This window comes from Trichechus manatus, unplaced genomic scaffold (assembly GCF_000243295.1).
Source record: "Trichechus manatus latirostris isolate Lorelei unplaced genomic scaffold, TriManLat1.0 scaffold00010, whole genome shotgun sequence".
NCBI lineage: Eukaryota > Metazoa > Chordata > Mammalia > Sirenia > Trichechidae > Trichechus > Trichechus manatus.
Window position 1 is genome coordinate 16,006,463 of NW_004443946.1, and position 24,622 is coordinate 16,031,084.

Consider the following 24,622-nt stretch of genomic DNA (forward strand, 5'->3'; position numbering starts at 1 on the left):
CCCCTCCCCCCCTTTTTTTAATAGCTGAACAAGAACATACTCAGAAGAAGACCTTCACCTGCTGGATAAACTCACAGTTGGCAAAGGTGAGGAAAAAAATGACAAATTAAGTTATAAATATATTAAGTTACTCCCCTTACTCCCTCGATTTTGGCCCCAAGGAGGCCATTCAAAAATGGTAAAAGACTGTTGAATGTCTTTGTTGAAAAAAATGTGCTGATAGTCACCTTGATTTCGTTTTGATGTTTTTGTTATTCTTTCCCAACACACAAAAAGGCTACTTTTATTAAGGACATGGGACAGTGATGTAAAAATATTTAAAATGGTAGCATGTCTTTCATTAAATGAAACAATAATAATAATGCCTTATATACACTGAGTGCTGACTATGTGTTCAGCACTGTCCTAGGTTCTTTAAATATAATAACTTTTTCAATCTTCTCAACATCCCTATAAGATAGGTAGTGTTTAAAGGACAAGGAAAGCAAGGTGCAGAGAAGTTATGTGACTTGCTTAGGGTCACACTATTTGTAAGTGATAGTTCCAGGATACAAACACAAGCAGTCTGGACGCAGAGGCCTTGATCTTAATCACTGTGCCACCCTACCTTTCAGTATGCCAAGTGCCTGCTATAGCCTAGATACACTAAGAGTGAGCCTCTTCTCACAGGCTATTCACACTGTCTCCTATGTGCCCATCCCAACACAGTGCTTGTCTTTCTAAAAAGAGAAATACATAAACAGGCTTACTCTAGAAATATAATGTGCTCTCCAAATGGGTCACTATTGGTTGGTTTTGAATGTCTAATGTTGCTTTTAGGCACAGATTTTTGACTCTCAGTGAAAGTTCCACACCTAATAGAGTGTTGTGTTACTAGAAGTTTGCCAGGAGATAAGTTAGGTTCACTGCTTTTCTTATCATGTTTTGATATGGAACATTGTGTGCTTTCTATCATTGTGTTAATTTAGAAGAAAATCACTACCAGAAAGACACAGAGTACATATATGAGATTCTTAAAGGTATTGTGTCCAAGTTTGAGTGATTATTTTTCTTGTGACCATTTGCAGCACACTCCCCCCTCAGTTGTATCAGACCTGTTCACAGATATTAAAAAGGGGCATGTCCTCCTGGACCTGTTAGAAGTACTTTCAGGACAACAGTTGGTAAGCTTTTAAATGACATCAAGAAACTTCATTACTTTAAAAAAAATGTATATTTCTGAGTGATATATTTTGTTTGAATTTCATAGCCTCGAGATAAAGGATCTAATACATTCCAGTGTAGAATCAACATAGAACATGCTCTGGCATTCCTAAAAAACCGATCAGTGAGTATGAATTTCACATGAAAACTCTTAGGAGAGGTTAATGCTATGAAATACTTTCTCCTTTTGACATGCATTTCTTCTTTTGCAGATCAAGCTAATAAATATTCATGTTACTGATATTATAGATGGAAACCCATCTATTATTCTTGGCCTAATTTGGACAATTATACTGCACTTTCATGTAAGTAGTATGATGATATAAAAATGTTATTTCTACTCTAAGTACTGCAGGATGAAATATGTGTCATGAAATAAATGCGACTTGGTGCTAGATTCAATGTTGAGCTTTTCCGTAATAGGACACTGGAAATCTTAACAGGTGGAAAATATATAACAAACTTTTTGTTGTCGTTGAAAGTTGAATTATGATATTCTAAGCACCAGTATAAACAGAACCTGCTCTAATAAATGATTGCTTATTTTTGTTTATTTATGGCAGAGGAGAGACTAGGAAGCTGCTGGAATAAATGCCTGAAAATTCAGCCACTAAACCTTATAAAATCTCCCTATTTTTGAGTACTTTTGTCCAGTCTAACTAAATAATTCCACAACATTCAGTTCTGTCCCAAAACTGACTCATAGATTTATTTTATTCTATAGATTGTTTTTGAACACCTACTATGTATTAGCTATTGTGCTAGGACTAGCAGTGAATAAGACAGTTATAGTTCTGACTTTATGAAACTTATGGTTGATATCTGTATTCTAAACCTATATTCTGTCAGGGCTGGGATTCTGACAGTGTAGGTTTTCTGCAGTTATCTACAAAGTTATATTTCCTATACCTCCATAATTACTTTCAAAATAATTTGAAAAATTAAACAAGAAACAAATACTTACTATAGAAAAACTAGAAAATAACATAAGTAGTTTAAATAAAATTTAAGGCATTCAGAATCAGACTATGTATTATTTCTGGATACATGTATTTGTAGTAATAGTAGAATAATATGCATGAGGATAATAAAAACTAAATTTAGCATTGTGATTTTTCCTCTGGGAAAAGAAGAAAATGGGAATGGAGATGGAAAAACAGTAAGTTTAAACTGTATCTGTGTTTTATTTATTTATTTTTAAAATCTGAACCAAATAGTATAAAATAGTAAAATTCGGTAATTCGTGGGTACGTATTATATTTTTTCTGCATGCTTTTCTGAGTATTTGAAATGTGATTAAAAATTTCAGTAAGAAAAAGAAAATAAAAATCATGTATAATTCCACCACTCATAGATAACTTAGGTAAATAATTTGGTGTACAGTCTTTATGATATATATGGCAGAAATTAGTATATATTTATATATGTATATCTGAAACAAAATAGGGTCATGCTATCCATACTGTTTTCTTCTTTTTTTAAATCCATACAGTTTTATATTGTGCTAATGAACATCTTTCTGAATTTATGTATATTTTAATAGTGGCATGGTGTTCCATTATAAAAGTACTGTATTTCATTAATAGACAAGAAGAATGCTTACAACTTTTTGTGATTATAATTCCAAAAAGAACACCCTCAAAATAAAACCTCTGCATACAGTTTTAATCATTTCCATGGGCCACATACCTAGACTAAGTGGAATTGTTGGGCCATAGGGTATGCAAACTTAAAGCTTAAAAATTTTCTTAAAATTATCTTAAGTAAACTTTCTGTTGAAGTTTAACACACATAGAGGAAAATGTACAAGTCATAATTGTTATGCTTGATAAATTTTCACAAATTAAACAATCCATATAACCACCACCTAAGATAGAAATGTAGAACATTGCCAGCATCCTAGAGTCCCCAGGTTTTCTTCCCATTCACTGTCCTTACCTAAAGATTATCACAACTTTGATCTCTATCATCATTGACAAGTTTAGCATTTTTAACTCTATATAAATGAAATTATAAGTGTATACTCTTATATACAGTACTACTTTATGTCTGACTTCTTTCACTTAATGTCTATGAGATTTATCCTGTTGTATTAGTAGGTCTTTCTTTTCTATTGTTGTGTATGAATATACCATTGTATGTACATACCACAATTTATCTACCATTCTACTGTTGATGACATTTCTTTTGTTTCTCGTTTTTAGCTATTATGAATAAAGCCGCTGGAAACATTCTTGTACGTGCCATTTAGTGGTGCAAATCCTCAATTCCATTGTGTATATATGTAGAAGTGGAATTGCTGAGTCATAGGGCATGTAATCTTCAGCTTTAGTAACCAAAAAAAAACTAAACCCATTGCCGTCGAGTCGATTCCGACTCATAGTGACCCTATATGACAGGGTAGAACTGCTCCACAGGGTTTCCAGGGAGCACCTGGTGGATTTGAACTGCCAGAGTTTTGGTTAACAGCCGTAGCTCTTAACCACTACACCACCAGGGTTTCCGCTTTAGTAGATACTGCCAAATAGTTTTTCAAAGTGGTTGTTCCAATTTACACTCTCACCAGAGTTTGAGAGTTCCTTGCTCCAGTGCTTGCTAATACTTGTCATTGTTAGTCTTTAAATTTTATCTTAGCCGTGCTGTTGTGTGTAATGACTATGTAGAAGTTTTAAACTATATTTTGGGTACAAGTTCTTTGTTGGAGATCTCCAGCAAATACACACATGCACACACACACATATACATCTCAAATAATCTTGTCTGACTCTGTAGCTTGCCTCAATCTTTTAATGTAGTTCAAATTTATCAACTTTTTTTTTTTGTGGCTGGTGCTTTCATGTCCTATTAAGAAATCTTTGCCTATCCCAGTGTCATGAAGAAAATTCTTTTGTGTTGTTTCCGGAACAGTCCTGTCCAATAGAACTTTCTGCAGTGATGGAGATGCTCTGTATCTGCACTGTACAAAAGAGGGCTTACTAGCTGCATGCGAACACCTGACATGTGGCTTGTATGACTGAGGAACTGAATTTTTAATTTTATTTAATTTAAAGTTAGATTTTAATAGCCACATGTGGTTAGCATATTGGACAACACAGTTGTAGAACCTTAATTGTTTTCCCATTTCTCATTGAGATGCACTAGTTTTCTAGGAAAAAAAAAAGAAAAGTAGACCAATCAGATCAAGTTTGTTAATTCTGTTGGTCCAATCTACTGTTATTGGTTGTCTGATTATTCTATAGGTGGTGTAGTAGTTAAGAGCTCAGCTGCTAACCAAAAGGTCGGCAGTTCGAATCCACCAGCTGCTCCTTGAAAACCCTGTGGGAGCCGTTCTACTCTGTCCTATAGGGTTGCTATGAGTTGGAATTTACTCGACAGCTACAGTTTTTTTTTTTTATTTTTTTTTTTTAACTAAGTGTTTGGATTTATCTTTGAAAGTTTTGGATATGTATTATCATAGTGCCCTTCAAAATATTTGAAACAGTTTGTACTTTTACCAGCAATATCTGAATATCCAGTTTTCCATATCCTCAACATCATTGAATATTATCTTTTAAAATTTTTTTCCTATGTTATATATAGAAAATGTTATACCCTTGCTGTTTGTATTTAGATTTTTAAAATTACTAGTAAGGTTGTTTTTCATAAATTTAATGACAATTTCATTTTCTTTCTTGAGATTTGCCTGTACATGTTTTTTTTTCTTTTTTTTCCCTCCTTCTTTATATACATTAGTTTCTTAATGATTTATAGTCAAGGCTGCATTTTCATTGACTCAGCCTCTGAAGATACTGTAGAATAGGAACTCAATTTAGTTCAGTTCAATCTAGTTTGACAGGTGTTGAGCACCCCGTAAAATGCTCTGTAAGCCCTTTAGTGGGATGAATAGATCCTTGTCCTCAGTGTGAAATGCCCTGCCTGGGTGAGGGCATGAAATGACCCACGTCCAGGCTGAAGGAAAACCAAAGTGCAGCCCCAGATAAGAAGTGCTGCTATTCAAGGATTTGGTTTCCAAGTAAACTGCCACTGTGATATAATACTTTTCAGGTCTTGTATTGGCTGTAGTGTTTTGCTCAGTGCTGCTAATTTATGATTCTGTATATGTTCACGATTATTATCTTGTCCTTAGATTGAGGAGCTTGCCTGGACTCTTTCTTGCAATTACAATCAACCCTCCCTGGATTGTGTGAGTGAGGTTGACTTATCGCCTACCTCAAGCCCTCCAGCTAAGAAATGCTCCAAAGCCCAAGCAAGGTGGCAGATGTCTGCAAAGAAGGCTCTTCTCTTGTGGGCTCAGGAACAATGTGCCACGTAAGTAGTTTCGTATGACCAGAGAAGACCCACAGGGCAGCTGTACCTACCAACTCTACCTTACTGAGCTCCAGGCCTGAAAATCGGGCTGACTGGGAATAACACCCACCCAGACACTTCTGACTCATAAAGAGAAAATGGTCACTATGCCCCCGTCCTCTCACAGTGAATTTTCTAATTGTGGAGGTCTGTGAGCTTAGTCACTCTTAGTTCTCAAAGCCAGAACATGGTATCATCTGGGTAAACTACCTATTGCCTGCCCTGTGTTTAGGTTAGGTGGCCTGTTACTATGTGGGAATAAGACAGTCTTTAAATACTCTTTTCTTTATGCATAGTTCCATCTGGAAGATGGACTTAGGTTCAAAAAGCTTTACCATACTGTGAGCTCTTTAGAAGTTAAGACTATGCTTAATTGACTGTGTACCCCTGCACCTGACATAATCCAAGTGCATGGTAGGTATTCCATAAATATTTGTTGAACAAATGAATGAACAAATGAATGAATTAATAACCAACACATGAAATTGCCTCTTGGAACTGTATGTGATTTTTACATTAAGAGTCCACAGTCCTCATTGTTTAGAAACTCACAGCTCAATAAGGAAACAAAGCAACAAAAGAATAGTAAAAAAAAACAGCAATGAATGTGAAGGGAAGTTAGTACTCATAATTTCTTTTTTACAAAAAAAAAAAAAATAGTTCTCTGCTCTTGGGAGTCACTTTATTTGATTGGTTGATTGATTGATTGATTGTACTTCAGGTGAAGGCTTACAGAACAAATAGTTTCTCATGAAACAGTAGTACACATATTGTTTTATGACATTGGTTAACAACCCCACAACATGTCAACCCTCTCCCTTCTCGACCTTTTTTTTTTTTTGGTGAAAATATACATAGCCAAAGATACACCATTTCAAAAATTTCTACATGCACAGTTCAGTGACATCAGCTATGCTCTTCCAATTGTGCTGCTATTCTTACTTTAGATGAAGGCTTACAGAACAAAATAGTTTCTCATTTAACAGTTCCTACAAATGTTGCCCTATGACAATGGTTAACGACCTCACAACACATCAACACTATCCTTACTCAACCTTGGGTTCCCTATCACCAGCTTTCCTGTCCCCTTCTGCCTTCTGGCCCTTGACACTGGACTCCTGTACCTCGTTAGTCTCATTTGGTTTTACGGGGCTGTCCATTCCCAGGCTGAACAGTGAACCTCGGAGGTAACTTCACCACTGAGCTGAAAGGGTGTCTGGGGGCCATACTCTTGAGGTTTCTCCAGTCTCCTTTAGGCCAGTAAATCTGGTCTTTTTTTTTTTTTTTTTGTGAGTTAGAATTATGTTCTACATCCTTCTCCAGCTCTATCCAGAACCCTCTGTTGTGATCCTGGTCAGAGCAGTGAGTGGTGGTAGCCGGGCACCATCTAGCTGTACTGGACTCAGTCCGGTGGAGGCCTTGGTAGCTGTGGGCGATTAGTCCTTCGGACTAATCTTTTCCTTATCCTGTTCTCTTCATTCTCCCTTGCTCCTGAAGGGATGAGACCAGTGGAGTATCTTAGATGGCTGCTCACAGGCTTTAAGAGCCCAGACACTACTCACCAAGGTAGAATGTAGAACATAGTCTTTGTAAATTGTGTTATGCCAATTGAGCTAGATGTTCCCCGAGACCATGGTTCCCACAGCCCTCCACCCAGCAATTTAGTCCCTCAGGGAGTTTGAATGTGTCTAAGGAGCTTCCATGACCTTTCCTTGTACAAGTTGTGCTGGTTTCCCCTGTATTGTATAGTTCTCTGCTCTTGGAGTCACTTTTTAAAAAATTTTAACCAGCTGCTGAGATGGGATTTCGGAAGAATAAGGAGGTTAGGATGCAGGAGATTTCATCACAAGAAGAGCTGCAGAGCTTAGAAAGCATTCCTTGTCACATACAGCACTGCCAGGGTAAATAGAGTCGTAAATATGTTGTTGTGCCCTTTCAAAAGCCTAGGCTTCTGAGTTACTCCTGCCTAATGAAAGGCTATAATGTTAATTTCTCCTTCAGTCTTTAGCATCCTCTTATATTCTATAAGGGATGCAATGTGCATATCTTACAGGTTTTAAGTGCATTAAATGAACTTTTTCTTGAATCTCCTAGAGACAGCTGTACTTCACTTTAAAAAATTTTTTTTTTAAATCCAAAGCACAGCATGTGTGAAAAATGTTATTACATCCAGGGGTGCATTTACCAGTAAGCAAGGTATACACGGGCTTACTGTGTTTACTTACTAATCTGTAGTGCATAATTTCACATGGGTTTCAACACATCTTTGATGAGGTGAAAAACAGGTGAAATTGTGCACTACAGATTAGTAAGTAAGCACAAGTGAGCCAATGTGTACCTTGCTTATTGGGTAATCCGTCCCTGATTACATCATATGCAGATTTGTTTCATTTATGCATAAATAATCTTCAAACTCTTTCAAATTCCATATATGTTACAACAGTTCCTCTTTTCTCCATGTCCCTCCTTATCTTTCAAATATAGGGCATATGTTAAACGTATTAAGTTGCAGCACCTTAAGTAATTCATCATGCTGTCATCCTAGTTTTGGCTGTCATTGGTGGTATTATTTGAAAACTTTTATTTCAATATACTGTGATTATCTGGGACTCAGATATAAGACTCTATTGTAAGAAATGGATTTTATTTTCTTATTTGTGAAGTAGATGAATCAGACCCCGTTCCCTCTAGTAAATGAGCCTGAATACTGCCCGTCATCCCGGAGCCTAACCCTGCCTTCCCTAACACCTTGCAGTAACATGTTCTTTGTGGTACTGGCTTTGGCTTGTCAGTGAAGAACTGATCTCACAGCCTGGTGCTTTATTGAGTACAGTGCCTGCCAGTCGGAGCTAAGCTGGCTCTGCCCCAAACTCAGCACTCTGGAGGTGGCCTAGCCCCTCCCTCACCCCAGCCTTCTGTTTAGCTTAGTATTTAAGAGCATACTCTTCAGTCGGAATACCTGGGTTTAAGTCCTAGCTTCCACCAATTTCTAACTGATGACCTTGGTCATCTAATCTGCTTGTGCTCTAGTTTCCTCAGTGAGAAAATGTGGACAATAATATTTACCTCATAAAATTGTTATAAGTAGAATAAAAATTAATCTTAAAAGCATTTGGAATAGTTCTGGACACAGTAAGCGCCATGCATTTGTTAAACAAAACACAAATCAGTAACTATTGTGTAGTGTATAACAGTCATAGTTTAGGCTGTTTTTTCCTAAGAGGAACCAAGCTTTTATCATTTGATTCATTCCTTAAATTAGTCCATTGAATTTCCTCTTGTTTTTTTCAATGAGATATTAAAGGCGACTAGAATTGTTCTGGGCAGCTGGGTGTCGCCAAAGGTTAAGTGCTTGACTACTAGCTGAAAGGTTGGTAGTTCGATCCTACCCAGAGGTTCTTTGGAAGACAGACCTAGTGATCTGCTTCTGAAAGATCATTGCCTAGGAAACCCTATGGGACAGTTCTACTCTGCACACATGAAGTCACCATGAGTCAGAATTGACTCGATGGCAACCAACAATAACAACAGAGTTGTTCTGGAATATTTCCCAAACTTTATGGGCAAGAATACTCTTTTACAAAACCTTCACTGATCCATTCTTAGATAAAGGGTTTTAAGCAAAAGAGTGACAAGATCTATGCATCTAGTGAGCTACTAAGCCATTGACTTGGCACAATATATCATTTAATTTGTTCTTATGAGAAAGAAAATTGTTTCTTACAACAAGGGACATTAAGTGAATGTAGAGGTCTAAAGTCAGTCATGGAGCCCTGGTGGTGCAGTGGTTAAGAGCTTGGCTGCTAACCAAAAAAAAGGTTGGCAGTTCAAATCCACCAGCCTCTCCTTGGAAACTCCATGGTGCGGTTCTACTCTGTCTTATAGGGTTGCTATGAGTTGGAATTGACTCAACGGCAACGGGTTTTGAAAGCAAGTAATGAGTCAACAGATCGCTGAATGAAGAGCATCTACAGCTGTCTTTCTCAAACTCCCTGGTGATGTAGATTCTGCTGATCTGGGACCACACTTTGAGAACCAGTGTTCTGTGGCGTTTTGAGCCTCACCAAATTTGACATTTTACTTTAACTTGACCACAAATTAAAATAAATATTTTTCCTAGAATGATTTATGTCATTTGATCCATTAAATTTTGCATTAATTACTATTGACTATAGTGGAATTGCTTTGATATAGTATTTTTTAATAGTATTTATCATGCTTTTGTCCTTTTGTGACAGGTATGAATCTGTCAGTGTCACAGATTTTAAATCAAGCTGGAGAAATGGGATGGCTTTTTTAGCCATCATTCGTGCTTTGCGACCAGACTTGATTGATTTGAACAGTGTGAAGCATAGATCCAACAGAGACAATCTGAAGGAGGCCTTCAGAATTGCAGAACGAGAATTAAAAATCCCCAAATTACTGGAACCAGAAGGTAAAGAAGCTTCTTCCTTTTTAAAACAAATTCTATTTTAAAGTTCATCATGAAGTTGATATCAAAATAGTATTTATTAAACATAACATTCTGTAGCCTTGGAGGATTTAAACTCTTTCCTGAATTTCATGAAATTAAGACTTCCTACCAATTAGTTAATTTAGGTAATTGAGGGATGAAACCACAGCTGGAAGCAAACAGTGCTGTTGTTGGGAATAATTTGAGCCTGCGTCTTAGTTTTTCTTTTATTCCTTCTATTGTTTTCTATGTTGTGTTCTCCTTGATTTTATTATTCTTTTCTAAAATATCTCCCATAAGATTTGTTTCACTCAGTCTTGAATTCAAGTTGTTTATGTAACTACCCTTTCATACTCCCCACCCCTCGGTTAAAGCTGAATCTGTATGAAGACAGATACTGCTGCTTTCTATTTCTCGCTATATGGTTTACTCAGCTGTGCCCATTTATTGTGCTCAATTGTGTTGGATTGTTAACGAATTAAAAAAACAAAAATCCTAAGAACCAATACTATTCACAAAGATCATCATCAAATTAAATAATTTAACTTAATAAAACTGAGATTAAAATAATTTAATTCTTTCTGAAAAGCACTTTGCTTTGGATTGTATTGGTGGCACGGTGGGTAAGTGTTCAGCTGCTAACCAGGTCAGCAGTTCGAATCCATCAGCCGCTCCTTGGAAACCTTACGGGGCAATTCTACTCTGTCCTGTAGGGTCGCTATGAGTCGGAATCGACCTGACGGCAGCGGGTTTGGTTTTTTTGATTGTATTGTTTTATAATATCCCCACAGCTAGTTTTTAAAAGAAAGCAGTAAGGTCAGAAAAGAGGTATCCAGGATTAGTGAAAATTATAATGAACTAAGAGGTCAAGTGATTATAGCCTCAGCTCTGTAATCAGGGGTGTGCCAGTAAATGTTTAACAACTCTCTAAAAACTTGTGTGTATGTGTATCGGTAAAGTAGAGAGTCAGCGAAAGATAGGAAGACCCTCAATGACGTAGATTGACACAATGGCTGCAGTGATGGGCTCAAGCATAGCAACGATTGTGAGGATGGCACAGGACCGAGCAGTGTTTTGTTCTGTTGTACGCAGAGTCGCTATGAGTCAGAATCAACTCGATGGTACCTAACAACAATATATATATATATATATATATATATATATATATATATATATATATATATATATGTATATACGCACGCACGCACCCTGGTAGCGTTGTGTTTAAGATCTACAGTTGCTAACCATAAGGTCGGCAGTTGAATCCACCAGGCACTCCTTTGAAACCCTATGGGGCAGTTCTGCTCTGTGCTGTAGGGGTCACTATGAGTCAGAATTGACTCAACGGAAGTGAGGTTTTTTTTTAATATACGTATGTTTATTTTACTAATCTAAAGGATGTGTGGCACACAATTTACAAATGATAATAAAATATATGACACTCTATTATAAATTCAGTATAGTCCAACAGTGCCTTTGTTGGTACATCTTGTGTCTCTAGCCAGTTTATGGTTGGAATTGATGAACTAATGTAATTCCGACATGACAATTGTTGGTTGATGTGTTTCTTTACATTAGTAAGTGAAACAACGAAGATGTATGTTAGAACTTGCCTCGGTCTTTAATGGTGTGTGTGACTTCTTTCTTGACTCTAATACTGGAGGAATATTTTCTCATGTTTCTGTGCTACTCACAATATATGTGTATATATGCATACACACACACACACACACACATGGGACATACTTTTAAGTTTAATCTGCATTGCTAATGTTTTCACCATCCCTTTCTTTATAATCAAGAAAACAACAAATCAAACCCCCATTTGCTGATTTTTATAGTGTAAATATTCCTACCATGGCTAATTTCAACTTACTAATGTGAAATCACTGAACACAGAGATGGTAAGAGATGAGCAGTAGCACACCATTGTATTTTACTTCCACGATACAGATATGATAGACGTAAATAACCTCAAGGGCATAGGTAGTAGTCAAGGACAGATCACCCAATAAGCAAGGTACACACGGGCTTACTTGTGCTTACTTACTAATCCATTGTGAAGAATTTCACATTTTTTTCACCACATCAAAGATTCTGCTTCTAGGTATGGCTAGCATCTGCCTCTCTCCCAAAACCACAGCACCTCCCTACAGAATCAAAGCCTCTTTTCAGATTTACAATCTCTGACAGGGCGGATGACTCAGTAAGCAGGGTAAGCCGGGCTTACTTGTACTTAATTACTAATCTGTGGTGAACACTTTCACATAGTTTCACCACATTTTGCCAGTTTCACATTTCACATGTGAAATTGTTCACTATGGATTAGTAAGTAAGCGCGTGTAAGACCATGCTTACCTTGTTCATTGGATAATCTGCCCAAGTGAAACCCATGTGAAATTGTGACTGCAGATTAGTGAGTAAACACAATTAATCCTGTGTGTACCTTGCTTACTGTAAGCCTGTGCATACCTTGACCACTGGTTAATTTGCCCCTTCATGTAAAATAATTAGGAAGTAATTAGTTTTGAATATTTATTAAGTTTATTTTTAATATAATTTATTTAACTGTATGTTTAGGTAATTTAATTTTTAACTATGGCTGTATTTAACAACAACCTTACAAAACTGTTCAACATTTATGGATGAGCTCTTTCACACTGGTGCTAGTGGCACTGCTGACTAATTGGCAATAGATTAGTCACTTAACCTTTTTGGTCTTCAGTTTTTTTAATATGCAAAAATTACAGAGTTAGATTAGATAATATTTGTAAGTACACAGCTTAATGATTCCATATTTCTTTATATCAGCTGTATCATAGGTCTAGTTTCATGTTGCTTGTTATTAATCCTTTTTGTTAACGTTTTTAAATCTGTTTGTCCTCTCCTCTTTTTTTCCCCTTTCTCTCCCTTCTTTGCCTTTTCTATTTCTTTTTTGTCTTTTTATTATTATTTTTTATTTCTACCCATGCTTTGCTCTAATTCCATGTTTCTGATTATTGGTTTGTTTGTTTTGATACATCTCTCATCTTGTGATTCTTGTTAATATAAGACTATTTTAGTATCTGCAAATAATTAGACAACTAATTGTATAGATAATGAAATAAAAGGACATTTCCTCTATAGTATGATTGCCCCTAATTCATTAAAAATAGCTTAAATAATACCTCAGTAATTCAAATACATCATGATTATTGATGCAAATCAAATGCCATAGTCATACTTGAATAGGAGAATTATCCTTTGACACAATTTTTTTTTGAGTCTCTGCTTTCAGTCTTTTTATTTTTTGTTTTACGTGAAAGTTTACAGCTCAAGTTAATTTCTCATACAAAAATTTATACACATATTGTTATGTGACATTGGTTGCAATCCCTGCAATGTGACAGCACACTCCCCCTTTCCATCTCGGGTTTCTTGTGTCCATTCAACCAGTACCTCTCCCTTCCTGCCTTCTCATCCTCCCTCCAGACAGGAGCTGCCCATTTGGTCTTGTGTACCTGATTGGACTACAAAGCACATTCCTCACAATTTTTTTTTTATGTTTTATAGTCCAGTCTAATCTGCGTCTGAAGAGTGGGCTTTGGGAATGGCTTCAGTTCTGGGTTAACAGAGCATCCGCGGGCCATAGTTTTGGAGGTTCTTCCAGTCTCTGTCAGACCATTAAGTCTGGGCTTTTTCTGCGAAGTTGAGTTCTGCTCCACTGTTTTCTCCCACTCTGCCTTGGACTCTCTGTTGTGTTCCCTGTCTGGGCAGTCATTGGTGGTAGCTGGGCCCTATTCAGTTCTTCCGGTGCCAGGCGAATGGAGTCTCTGGTTTATGTGGGCCTTTTGTCTCTTGGGCTAATATTTTCCTTGAGTCTTTGGTGTTCTTCATTGTCCGTTGCTCCAAGTGAGTTGGAACCAATTGATGCCTTGTAGATGGCCACTTGCAAGCTTTTAAGACCCCAGGCACCACTCACCAAAGTAGGATGCAGAACATTTTCTTAATAAACTTTTTTATGCCAGTTGACCTAGATGTGCCCCGAAATTATGGTCCCCAGGCCCTAGCCCCAGCTACTGTGTCCCTCAAAGTGTTTGGTTGTGTTCACAAAACTTCTTAGCTTTGGCTTCAGTCGAGCTGTGCTGACTTCCCTGGTATTGTGTGTAGTCCTTCACTTCACCTAAGCTGATTCTTGTCTACTGTCTAGTTAGTGAATTCCCCTCTGTGCCCCCCACCCTCGTAACCAACAAAGAATGCTTTCTTCTGTGTTTAAACCTTTTGAGTTTTTATATACTGGTCTCATTCGATATTTGTCCTTTTGTGACATTTCACTTAGCATAAAGCCCTCCAAATTTATCCATGTTGTGAGATGTTTTGTGGATTCATCATTGCTCTTTATCATTGTGTAGTATTCCATTGTGTGTATGTACCATAATTTGTCTATCCATTCATCTGTTGATGGGCACCTAGGTTGTTTCCATCTTTTTGCTATTGTGAGCAGTGCTGCAGTGAACGTGGTTGTGCATATATCTGTTTGTCTGACAGTTCTTATTTCTCTAGGATATATTCAAAGGAGTGGGAATGCTGGATTGTGTGGTACTTCTATTTCTAGCTTTAAAAAGCGCCAAATCGATTTCCAAAGTGGTTGTAATATTTTACATTCCCACCAGCAGTGCATAAATGTTCCAGTCTCTCTACAGCCTCTCCAACATTTATTATTTTGTGTTTTTTGGATTAGTGCCAGCCTTGCTGGGGTGAGATGGTATCTCATTGTAGTTTTGATTTGCATTTCTCTAATGGCTAATGATCATGAGTATTTCCTCATGTGTCTGTTAACCACCTGAATGTCTTCTTTGGTAAAGTGCCTGTTCATATCCTTTGCCCATTTTTTAATTGGGTTATTTGTCTTTTTATTGTTGAGATGTTGCAGTATCTTATAGATTTTAGAGATTAGACCCTTATTGGATATGTTGTAGCCAAAATTTTTTTCCCAGTCTGTAGGTTCTCTTTTTGCTCTTTTGGTGTCTTTTGGTGAGCGTGTTTGATTTTTAGGAGCTTCCAGTTATCTAGTTTCTCTTCTGGTGTTTGTACATTGTTACTTATGGTTCATATACTGTGTGTACCATGTATTAGGGCTCCTAGAATTGTACCTATTTTTTCTTCCATGATCTTTATTGTTTTAGATTTTATATTTAGGTCTTTGATCCATTTTGAGTTAGTTTCTGTACATGGTGTGAGGTATGGTTCTTGTTTCATTTTTTTGCAGGTGGATATATGTTATGCCAGCACCATTTGTTAACAAGACTATCTTTTCCCCATTTAATGGACTTTGGGCCTTTGTCAGATATCAGCTGCTCACAGGCAGATAAATTTACATCAGGGTTCTCAATTCTGTTCCATTGGTCTATGTATCTGTTGTTGTACCAGTACCAGGCTGTTTTGACTACTGTGGTGGTATAATAGGTTCTAAAATCAGGTAGTGTGAGGCCTCCCATTTTGTTCTTCTTTTTCAGTAATGCTTTACTTATCTGGGACCTCTTCCCTTTCCATATGACATTGGTGATTTGTTTCTCCATCTCGTTAAAAAGTGTAGGAATTTGGATCAGATTGCATGTATCTGTAGATTGCTTTGGGTGGAATTGATATTTTCACAATGTTGAGTCTTCCTATCCATGAACATGGTATGTTTACTTCTGTAGGTGTCTTTCGGTTTCTTGCAGTAATGTCTTGTAGTTTTCTTTGTATATGTCTTTTATGTCTCTTATTAGGTTTATTCCTAAATATTTTCTCTTCTTGGGGGCTATTGTAAATGGTATTGATTTGGTAATTTCCTTTTCAAAGTGCTCTTTGTTGGTGTAGAGGAACCCAACTGATTTTTTTATGTTTATCTTGTATCCTGATACTTTGCTGAAATCTTCTGTTAGTTCCCTTAGTTTTCTTGTGGATTCTTTGAGATTTTCTGTGTATAAGATCATATTATCTGTGAATAGGGATACTTTTTTCTTCTTGCTTACTAATTTGGATGCTGTTTTTTTCTTTTTATTGCCTTATAGTTCTGGCTAAGACCTCCAGCACAATGTTGAATAAGAGCTGTGATAAAGGGCATCCTTGTCTGGTTCCCGTTCTCAAGGGGAATGCTTTCAGAGTCTCTCTATTTAGGATGATATTCTTGGACACAATTTTTAAAAAATATTTAATCACCATGCATGGCTTCATAAGTAATGAGAAATTTAAAAAAGGAAATAACTAGTTAAGCCAATATCATTATTTTGATCAGTCACTTGATACTTGATTTTTAATCTGTCTCTTGGTACAGCATGGTTTACTCAGGAAAAGTGTGCATCACGGTTGTATTCTTTTACTATACTTATTCAATCTGTATACTGAGAAAATAATCAGAGAAGCTGGAATATATGAAGAAGAACATGGCATCAGGATTCAAGCAAGACTCATTATCAACGTGCAGTATGCAGCTGACACAGCCTTGCTTGCTGAAAGTGAAGAGGACTTGAAGCACTTAGTGATGAAGATCAAAGACCATAGCCTTCAGTATGGATTACACCTCAACATAAAGACAACAAAAATTCTTTCAGCTGGACCAATAAGCAACACCATGATAAACGGAGAAAAGATTGAAGGTGTCAAGAATGTCATTTTACTTGGATCTACAATTAACACCCATGGAAGCAGCAGTCAAGAAATCAAAAGACGCGTTGCATTAGGCAAATCAGCTGCAAAAGACCTCTTTCAAGTGTTAAAAAGCAAAGATGTCACCTTGAAGACTAAGGTGCACCTGACCCAAGAAATGGTGTTTTCAATTACATGCTTGTGAAAGCTAGACTGAAGAAGAATTGATGCCTTTGAATTACGATGTTGGTGAAGGATATTGAGCATACCACGGACTGCCAAAAGAATGAACAAATCTGTCTTGTAAGAAGTATAACCAGAATGCTCCTTAGAAGCAAGGATGGCAAGACTATGTCTCACATACTTTGGACGTGTTATCAGGAGGATCAGTCCCTAGAGAAGGACATCATGCTTGGTAAAGTAGAGGGTCAGCAAAAAAGATAGATTGTCGAGATAGATTGACACAGTGGCTGTAACAATGGGCTGAAGCATAAAAATGATTGTGATGATGGCGCAGGACCAGGCAGTGTTATGTTCTGTTGTATGTAGGATCACTATGCTTTGGCACTGACTCGATGGCACCTAACAACAAAAACAACAACTTGATATTTATACCTTTCTCAGTAAAAGACAGAATAACTCAACTCTTGAGGGCCCTTTCTTTTTTGAGACTCCGTCCCCAGCTTTTTACAGATTGCTTTTATATGCTCGATGTTGTTAGTTGCTGTCAGTTGATTCCAGCTCATGGTGACCCCATGTGTGCAAAGTAGAACTGTCCCTTAGGGTTTTCAAGGGTGACTTTTCAGAAGCACATCATTAGGCCCTTCTTCCAAGGTGCCTTTGGGTGAGTTCGAACCACCAACCTTTCAGCTTAACCGTTTGCACCACCCAGAGAACCTTTTATATGCTAACTGCCTTGAATTACATTGTTTGCATGTGGGTTATAGTCAGTTTCGCCTTCAGCTGACTTAGACACCCATAAACACATTCCCTAGGTCAACTTGATGGTATACAACAAAAACAAAGCATAGTGTGCTGTCTTTGATGTTCGTTTTTTTCCTAAATGGAAGCTTCTTGAGGATGTCTTATTTCTGGCATCTGGCATCTGTTTATTGAACGAATAAAGGGATTTATTGAATGAATAAAGGGATGAAACAAAGTCCCTGAGGGCAAGGGCTGTATTCTCTGCCTGTGACCCGAAATTGTTGGCACTCTAAATATTTGTTGAATTGAGTTTAACTGAATTAGTAAATAAAGGGGACTTCTTTTGCACTGATTTTCAGTGAAATGCTGATTGCACAAATGCGGAAGCCTGCACTACTGCACTTCTGGAGGAGTCTCTGCGCTATGTTTCTGGAAACAGGAATGCTTTACTTTCTCCTTTCTACTCTCCCTCACTCATAATACAACATAAATAAAAACCTGTTGCTGTCACATTGATTCTGACTCATAGCAACCCTGTAGGACAGAGTAGAACTGCCCCATAGGGTTTCCAAGGAGCGACTGGTGGATTCCAACTGCTGACCTTGTAGTTAGCAGCCAGACTCTTTAACCACTACGTCACCAGGCCTCCAAAACATGCATTGTGACATTGTATTATTAGGAAACCAAGACTGCATGTACTGGTGCCAAGATTCAATCCAGATCTGACTGAGTCTAGATCTAAGCTTTTAGCTGCTGTACAGTCTTGGAGCAAGGGTAAGTGACCAGAGACTTCATCGCTGGAAGATTGCTTTGGTTCATTTCAAGTCTGCCCTGTGGCACAGCCTGTTCTGGGGTATTAATTGTAGTAGATCACATCCACAGCTAACTGACTGTGGGGCATATCTTACAGACGTGGATGTTATTAATCCTGACGAAAAGTCAATTATGACCTATGTGGCACAGTTTCTGAAGTATTCAAAGGATGCACCTGGGACTGGAGAGGAGACTCAGGTATGTCTTTATAAGTACAAATCAGGGTCATTTTTGTTGTACTCTAATTATTTAATTTTTAAAATTGAGATATGATTAACTTACACGGAAGTGTACAGATCTTAAGTGTACAGGTCTGAGTTTTAACAGATGCCTACAGCCATGTAAACCATACTTCAATCATGATGCAAAACATCGGTGACCAAGAACACTTTATCTTTGCTCTATCTAGTCTGTACGGCAGCAGACAACCAGTATTCCAGTTTCGTTCAGAATAGACTAATTTTCCCACTTCTTTTTGAAGTTCAAAGTGACAATTTATTAAGCTTTGTTGAATCATCTAAAATATCTTTTAAATAGTCACTCTATAGGACAAATTGATAAAAAAATTCCAGAGATATCAAATTTTTTTCCATAGTAATTTTTAACAGGCTTATTGAGGTATAATTCGTATGCTGTAACATTTACCCATATAAAGTGTACAATTCAGTGATTTTTAGTATATTCACAGAATTGTGCAACTCTAATTTTAGAACATTTTCATCATCCCAAGAAGAAAACCTGTACATTGTTTTTTTTAACTTCATAAATTGAATGGTATGTGTTATGTTCTACTCTTGATCCCTGTTTGTTGAGCTACTGCTCAATTTCCATCACATTGCCATTTGATTATCTCTTTTCCCCATTGACTTTTAGTCAATTACACAAAATATTATGGATGGAAATTTCATAAAAATCAGCGAACTGAAAGAGAACACTTAGTCTGCTTCAATGAAGATAAATGAGTACTGTGAATTTAGTGAAGTGTTTATGGATATTATTTATAAATGTATTTCAAACTATGTTCTCAGACATGTTTATATGCAGTCATATTATCACATTTTATTTGACAAATTAACCTATGTTTTCCCAGCTGTTATGTTTGGGGCACAGTGCCAAAATGTTGGAGACCCTGGAAAAGAGACTCACGCTTCTAATTCAGTTCAGTTATTTCTGACCTGCTGAGGAGCTGTTCTTTCCCAATTAATTTTCGTGTTAAAAAATTAAATTAAAAATTCAACTGTCCATGAAATTGGATACAAAAATTTTAGAAGACACTCTTGCTTAATAGAAAAGTAAATGGACATTAAGGGAGAATGGAAAGAAGATGTAATTACCTAAGCTAGAATCTAAGAAAAAATCATTGTTGCTCACTTCCATAAGATAGCATAACCAAAATATTTAGTAGCGTAATGTTTAAGATCTTTAAAATATTTAAGATCTTTTTTAATGTCAGTTTTTGCAAGGTGTGAACACCTCTTTAATTACCCCATATTTAGATTTATTAGAAAGCAGTCCTATGAAATGGCTACTATAAAGTGATTGAGAATAATGTTCTCTGAAAACTGATGAATAATAGAAATGGATACATCCCAAAAAGGAGGTTGCTTGCCCTGTTCCCTTAGCACATTATTATGTTTAGATGGTAGTTTCAATCCGTTTTAAAATTTAAGGTGTTATATGAATAAGCAAAATTCGTCTTTAGCACAATGAGTCATTGATGTGAAATGGCTACATTATTTCACTAACATTTTGGAGTTGTAAATTTTATTGTTAAGAAAAAAATCACCAAGGAATAATTTGGAAAAGGATAGTGAGAATAGCAGCACAACTGGAAGAATGTAACTGATGTCACTGAATTGTACATGTAAAAACTTTTGCTATGGTGTAACTTTGGCTATGTATATTTCTACCAAAAAAAAAAAAGTCCTCAAAGGTCGAGAAGGGAGAGTATTGACATGTCTTGGGGTGTAACCAGTGTCATAAAACAGTATGTGTACTGACTGTTTAATGAGAAACTGTTTATTCTGTAAACCTTCATCTAAAGTACAATAAAGAAATGAATAAATAATAAAAAAGAAAAAAGAAGAAAAAAATCACCAAGCCTAATTAGGATGTGGTTTTAAATGTGTTTTTATTTTTGTGAATTACAGGGAAAGGTGAAAGATGCTACAGTTTGGCTAACTTTACAGGAGAAAAAACTACAAGAGGTGCTAAAAGATTCAGAAAATGAGTCCTACTTTAAAAAGTATGAAGTAAGTATGAATTTAAACAGCAGTTTATTTTAGTTTACTCCTTTAGGGAAGAGTAGTAAGGATGTTTTTATAAAAATCTTTTAATTATTTAGGTATTAAATTAATGCCAAGTTTTAAGGCTGAATTCTAGGACCAACCAAAAACCAAACCTGTTGCCGTCGAGTCGATTCCAACTCATAGCAACCCTACAGGACAGAGTAGAACTGCCCCATAGGGTTTTTCCAAAGAGCGAGTGGCTGGTGGATTCAAACTACCGACCTTTTGGTTAGCAGCCCTAGCTCTTAACCACTATGCCACCAGGGCTCCGAATTCTAGGACAGTGCTTCTCAAATCTTAATGTGCATATGAATCACCAGGGGATCCAGTTAAAATTCAGATTCTGTTTTAGTAGGTCTGGGGTGGGCCCTGAGATTCTGCTTTTCTAACAAGCTCTCAGGGGATGCTACTGGTCCTTGGACTACTTTAAGTAACAAGGTTCTACAGCAGGGGTTGGCCCTGCCAGCTGCTCTTATAAATAAAGTGCTGTTGGAACAGAGTCACACCCATTTGTTTAATTATTGGCTATATCTACTTTTGAAGCCCTGGTGGTGCAGTGGTTAAGAGCTTGGCTGCTAACCAAAAGGTGGGTAGTTTGAATCCACCAGCTGCTCCTTGGAAACCCTGTGGAGCAGTTCAACTCTATCCTATAGGGTTGCTATGAGTTGGAATTGACAACGATGTGTCTACTTTCACATTACAACCGTAGAGTTGAGTATGTTCAACAGATCATATGGCCCACAAAGCCTAAAATATTTACTATCTGGCTGTTTACAATAAATGTTTGTAGACCCCGGTTTAGCGCAGAGTATGCTTTTCAGAATGAATATTGAATGAAAGAAAATCAAGAAACCAGGAATAGGACATTCCCAGAATTACAATACGGGGCCTGAACCAAAAAGTCCTTTGGGGAATAATGGTAACTTATGATCACTACATACTGACTATTTGCTATGTACCAAGCACCTTGCTAGTAAACATTTTGCATGTTACCACATCTTTCTGAGGTGGAGGTGTTGTTATTCCAGTTTTACAGATGAAGGTTTATTTCAAGGTTTAGAGGGAATGGGTGACTTATCTAAGGTTACAAAGGTAGAGGTGAAGTTTGAATAGAGGTGTGGCTTCAAAGCCCTGGCTCTTTTTTCATCCTGATGCTTCCCCAGGGCAAGCAGTTATTCCCTATACAACCTTGAAAGGGACTAACAGGACCCAAAGAGAAGTTTCTGTAGTCCTGTCCCTTACAACCCATTGTCAATGCAACTCTGTGCTAACAATCGCCCATCATGAGTAAGGTAGATTCTGTCATGTGCTTACATAGCACCTAGCATCTCTAGACCTCCATTTCCCTATCTGTTAAATGAAGGAGTTGGGAGAGTCCAGCCATTCCAACTGTGATGTTTAGTGGATTGTATGACATGTGGGCCATACTATCTTTTTGATTTGGAGCCATCATGGAATTGAGGGATCAGACATTCTCATTTTCCATGGTTCTGAGCTTCATAGGCCTCTATGCTTCTTTCTTAGCCCTAGCCTGAGATTTTTTTTCATTGACAAGATGCTTAGCGTCCACTGGAAGAGGCTTGTTCTCACCCATATCTTTGATTTAGTAAGGTACCACAGATTCAGATTTCTCAGAAAGAAGGCTTTATAAAGTTATTCGTTATTGGGAAGAATCAAATGAATTATCCCTTATATGTTGATAAAATTTAATGAAAAATGCTGTCAATAATTAATGGATAATATTTTAAATAATGTTTATTCAATCGATGACCCAAATATTTTACATAAATGCAAACCACAAAAAATGCTTTATTTATTAAATTTTTGAGGACAAGGATAAAGTGTTTTCTAAAGCCTGTAGAAATGACTTGGAAAGAATTTGCTCAAGCCCAGTTAATTGTAAACACCGAAATTCATTTATACAATATTCCCACTGTCATGTAATTCTTACTTCAACTCATTTTTATGTTGTTGTGAACATGTATTGGGGGAGGTCAAACAATTTCACATTTAGCACGTGGCATCACGATGTGTCCTCTAGAGCTTGGTGACCTTGCCGCTCTATTTGAGTAGGAATCCCAACAGTGCTGACACAATCCACAAGCCACCCACTATGTCACTCTGATGGCATCCAAATTTGCAGGATGCACTGAAGAAAGATGCCAGATCATTGAGAGCATACTGAATTCAGAAGATTTTGCCTTTACTTAAGTAAAATTGTAAATATAACCTATAGCTGTATCTGAAAATAGCAGATTACATTTTATAAACTGAATTAAACATTTTAAACTTTATAATACCTCTTGTAATTGTAGAGCCTGCTGTCCTTTTTGGAATCATTCAATGAAGAAAAAAAGCCCTTTTTGGACATCCTGTCGATAAGAAAGAACTTGGATGAGCTGAATCAAGATCAGCTACAATTGAGAAAAGCCTGGGATGGCCTCAACCACCAGGTTACTCTGTTACATTGATTATAGGGGCATTTCCCTGGGGCAGCTTTGTTTTGTTGGTTGAGGACTTTAGACTTCCATGAGAAATTCTGTAAAAAGCAGAGTAGATGCTTCATCAGAAAGTGGGATAGCGTTCAACTTTGGTTGAATTTAAATAAGAATTTATAACACTCTACTTAGATAAATTGCAAGCTTATACAGCTTTTATGTTTGCCATTGATTCTTGGTTTGCTGCAATAGATTGTCTGTATTCTTATCGACCTGCAGCCTCCTCTCTACCATTAACCAGTGTCATGTGTCCCTATCAGTAGATGCTCAAAGAGGGTGAGGGACAAACCCGGAGAGAATGAGTGTAAGAATGTATGTATGTGAATATATGTGTATAACTTTGGTCTTTTTAAATTTATTGAGACTTGGTGTATAGCCCAACATAGGGTATATCTTGCTGTACATACCATGTGTAGTTGAACAGAACATGTATTCTGCAGTTGTTGGGTATACTGTTCTATAAGTATCAATTAAGACATAGTGGTTGATAATGTTGTTTAGATCATCTATATCTTGGCTGATAATTTGGTTGTTCTATCAGTTGCTGAGAGGAGATTAAAATCTGTAACAGTAACTATGGAATTCTCCTACTAATTCTGTCAACTTTTGCTTCCTATTTTAAAAACTTTGTTATTAGATCAAGCTGGTAGATTGTAGCATTTAGATCTTCCATGTCTTTGTTGAGCTTCTTTCTGGATGTTCTGTCCTTCACTGAAAGTGGTGTGTTGAAGTCTCCTACTAGTATTGTGGAGCTGTCTATCTTTTCAGTGTTAGTGTTTGTTTTATGTATTTTGGAGACCTGTCGTTGGGTGCATAAATATTTATTATAGTTATGTCCTCCTGGTGTATTGATGCTTTAATCATTATATAGTATCCTTCCTTATCCTTTGTGGTGGATTTTACTTTAAAGTCTATTTTATCAGAGATTAATATTGCCACTCCTGCTCTTTTCTTTTTTTTACTGTTGTAATTAAATGAAGTTTACATTTCAGGTTACTCTCCCATACAGAATTTTTTTTTTTTACATACATTTTTATGAGACTCCAACCACTCATCCCATTCTGCGACAGCACACTCCTCTCCTCTGCCCCTGATTCCCCATGAACATTCAAGCAGCTCCTAACTCTCTCTGCCTTCCCATCTCACCTCTGAACAGAAGCTGCCCATTTGGTCTCTTGTATCTACTTGTCTAAGAGGCACATTCTTCACAAGTATCACTTTATGTCCCATAGTCCAGTCCAATCCCTGTCTGAAGAGGTAGCCTCAGAAATTGTTTTAGTTCTGGGGTGATGGAGAGACCAGGGGCCTTGCTTTCCGGGGTGCCTCCAGTCTTAGTAGACCATTAAGTCTGTTCTTCTTACTAGTATTTGAGTTCTGCATCCCATCGTTCTACTGCTCCATCAGGGACCCTCTGCTGTGTTCCCTGTCAGGACGTTCATTGGTGGTAGCCGGGCACCATCTAGTTCTTCTGGTCTCAGGCTGATGAA

The 24,622-nt window shown here is 37.1% G+C and overlaps 1 protein-coding gene across 1 annotated transcript in view; it reads left to right on the plus strand.

Moving 5' to 3' along the window:
• SYNE2 (spectrin repeat containing nuclear envelope protein 2) overlaps positions 1–24,622 on the plus strand; it is a 325,154-nt gene that overhangs the window by 27,867 nt on the left and 272,665 nt on the right. Inside the window, exons 2-10 of the mRNA XM_004370941.1 lie at positions 25–86; positions 1,068–1,163; positions 1,250–1,327; positions 1,416–1,508; positions 5,330–5,511; positions 9,789–9,985; positions 18,447–18,547; positions 20,500–20,601; positions 22,953–23,090. Coding sequence (XP_004370998.1) covers positions 25–86; positions 1,068–1,163; positions 1,250–1,327; positions 1,416–1,508; positions 5,330–5,511; positions 9,789–9,985; positions 18,447–18,547; positions 20,500–20,601; positions 22,953–23,090 — 1,049 coding nt within the window. The remainder of the gene's footprint in view (positions 1–24; positions 87–1,067; positions 1,164–1,249; positions 1,328–1,415; positions 1,509–5,329; positions 5,512–9,788; positions 9,986–18,446; positions 18,548–20,499; positions 20,602–22,952; positions 23,091–24,622) is intronic.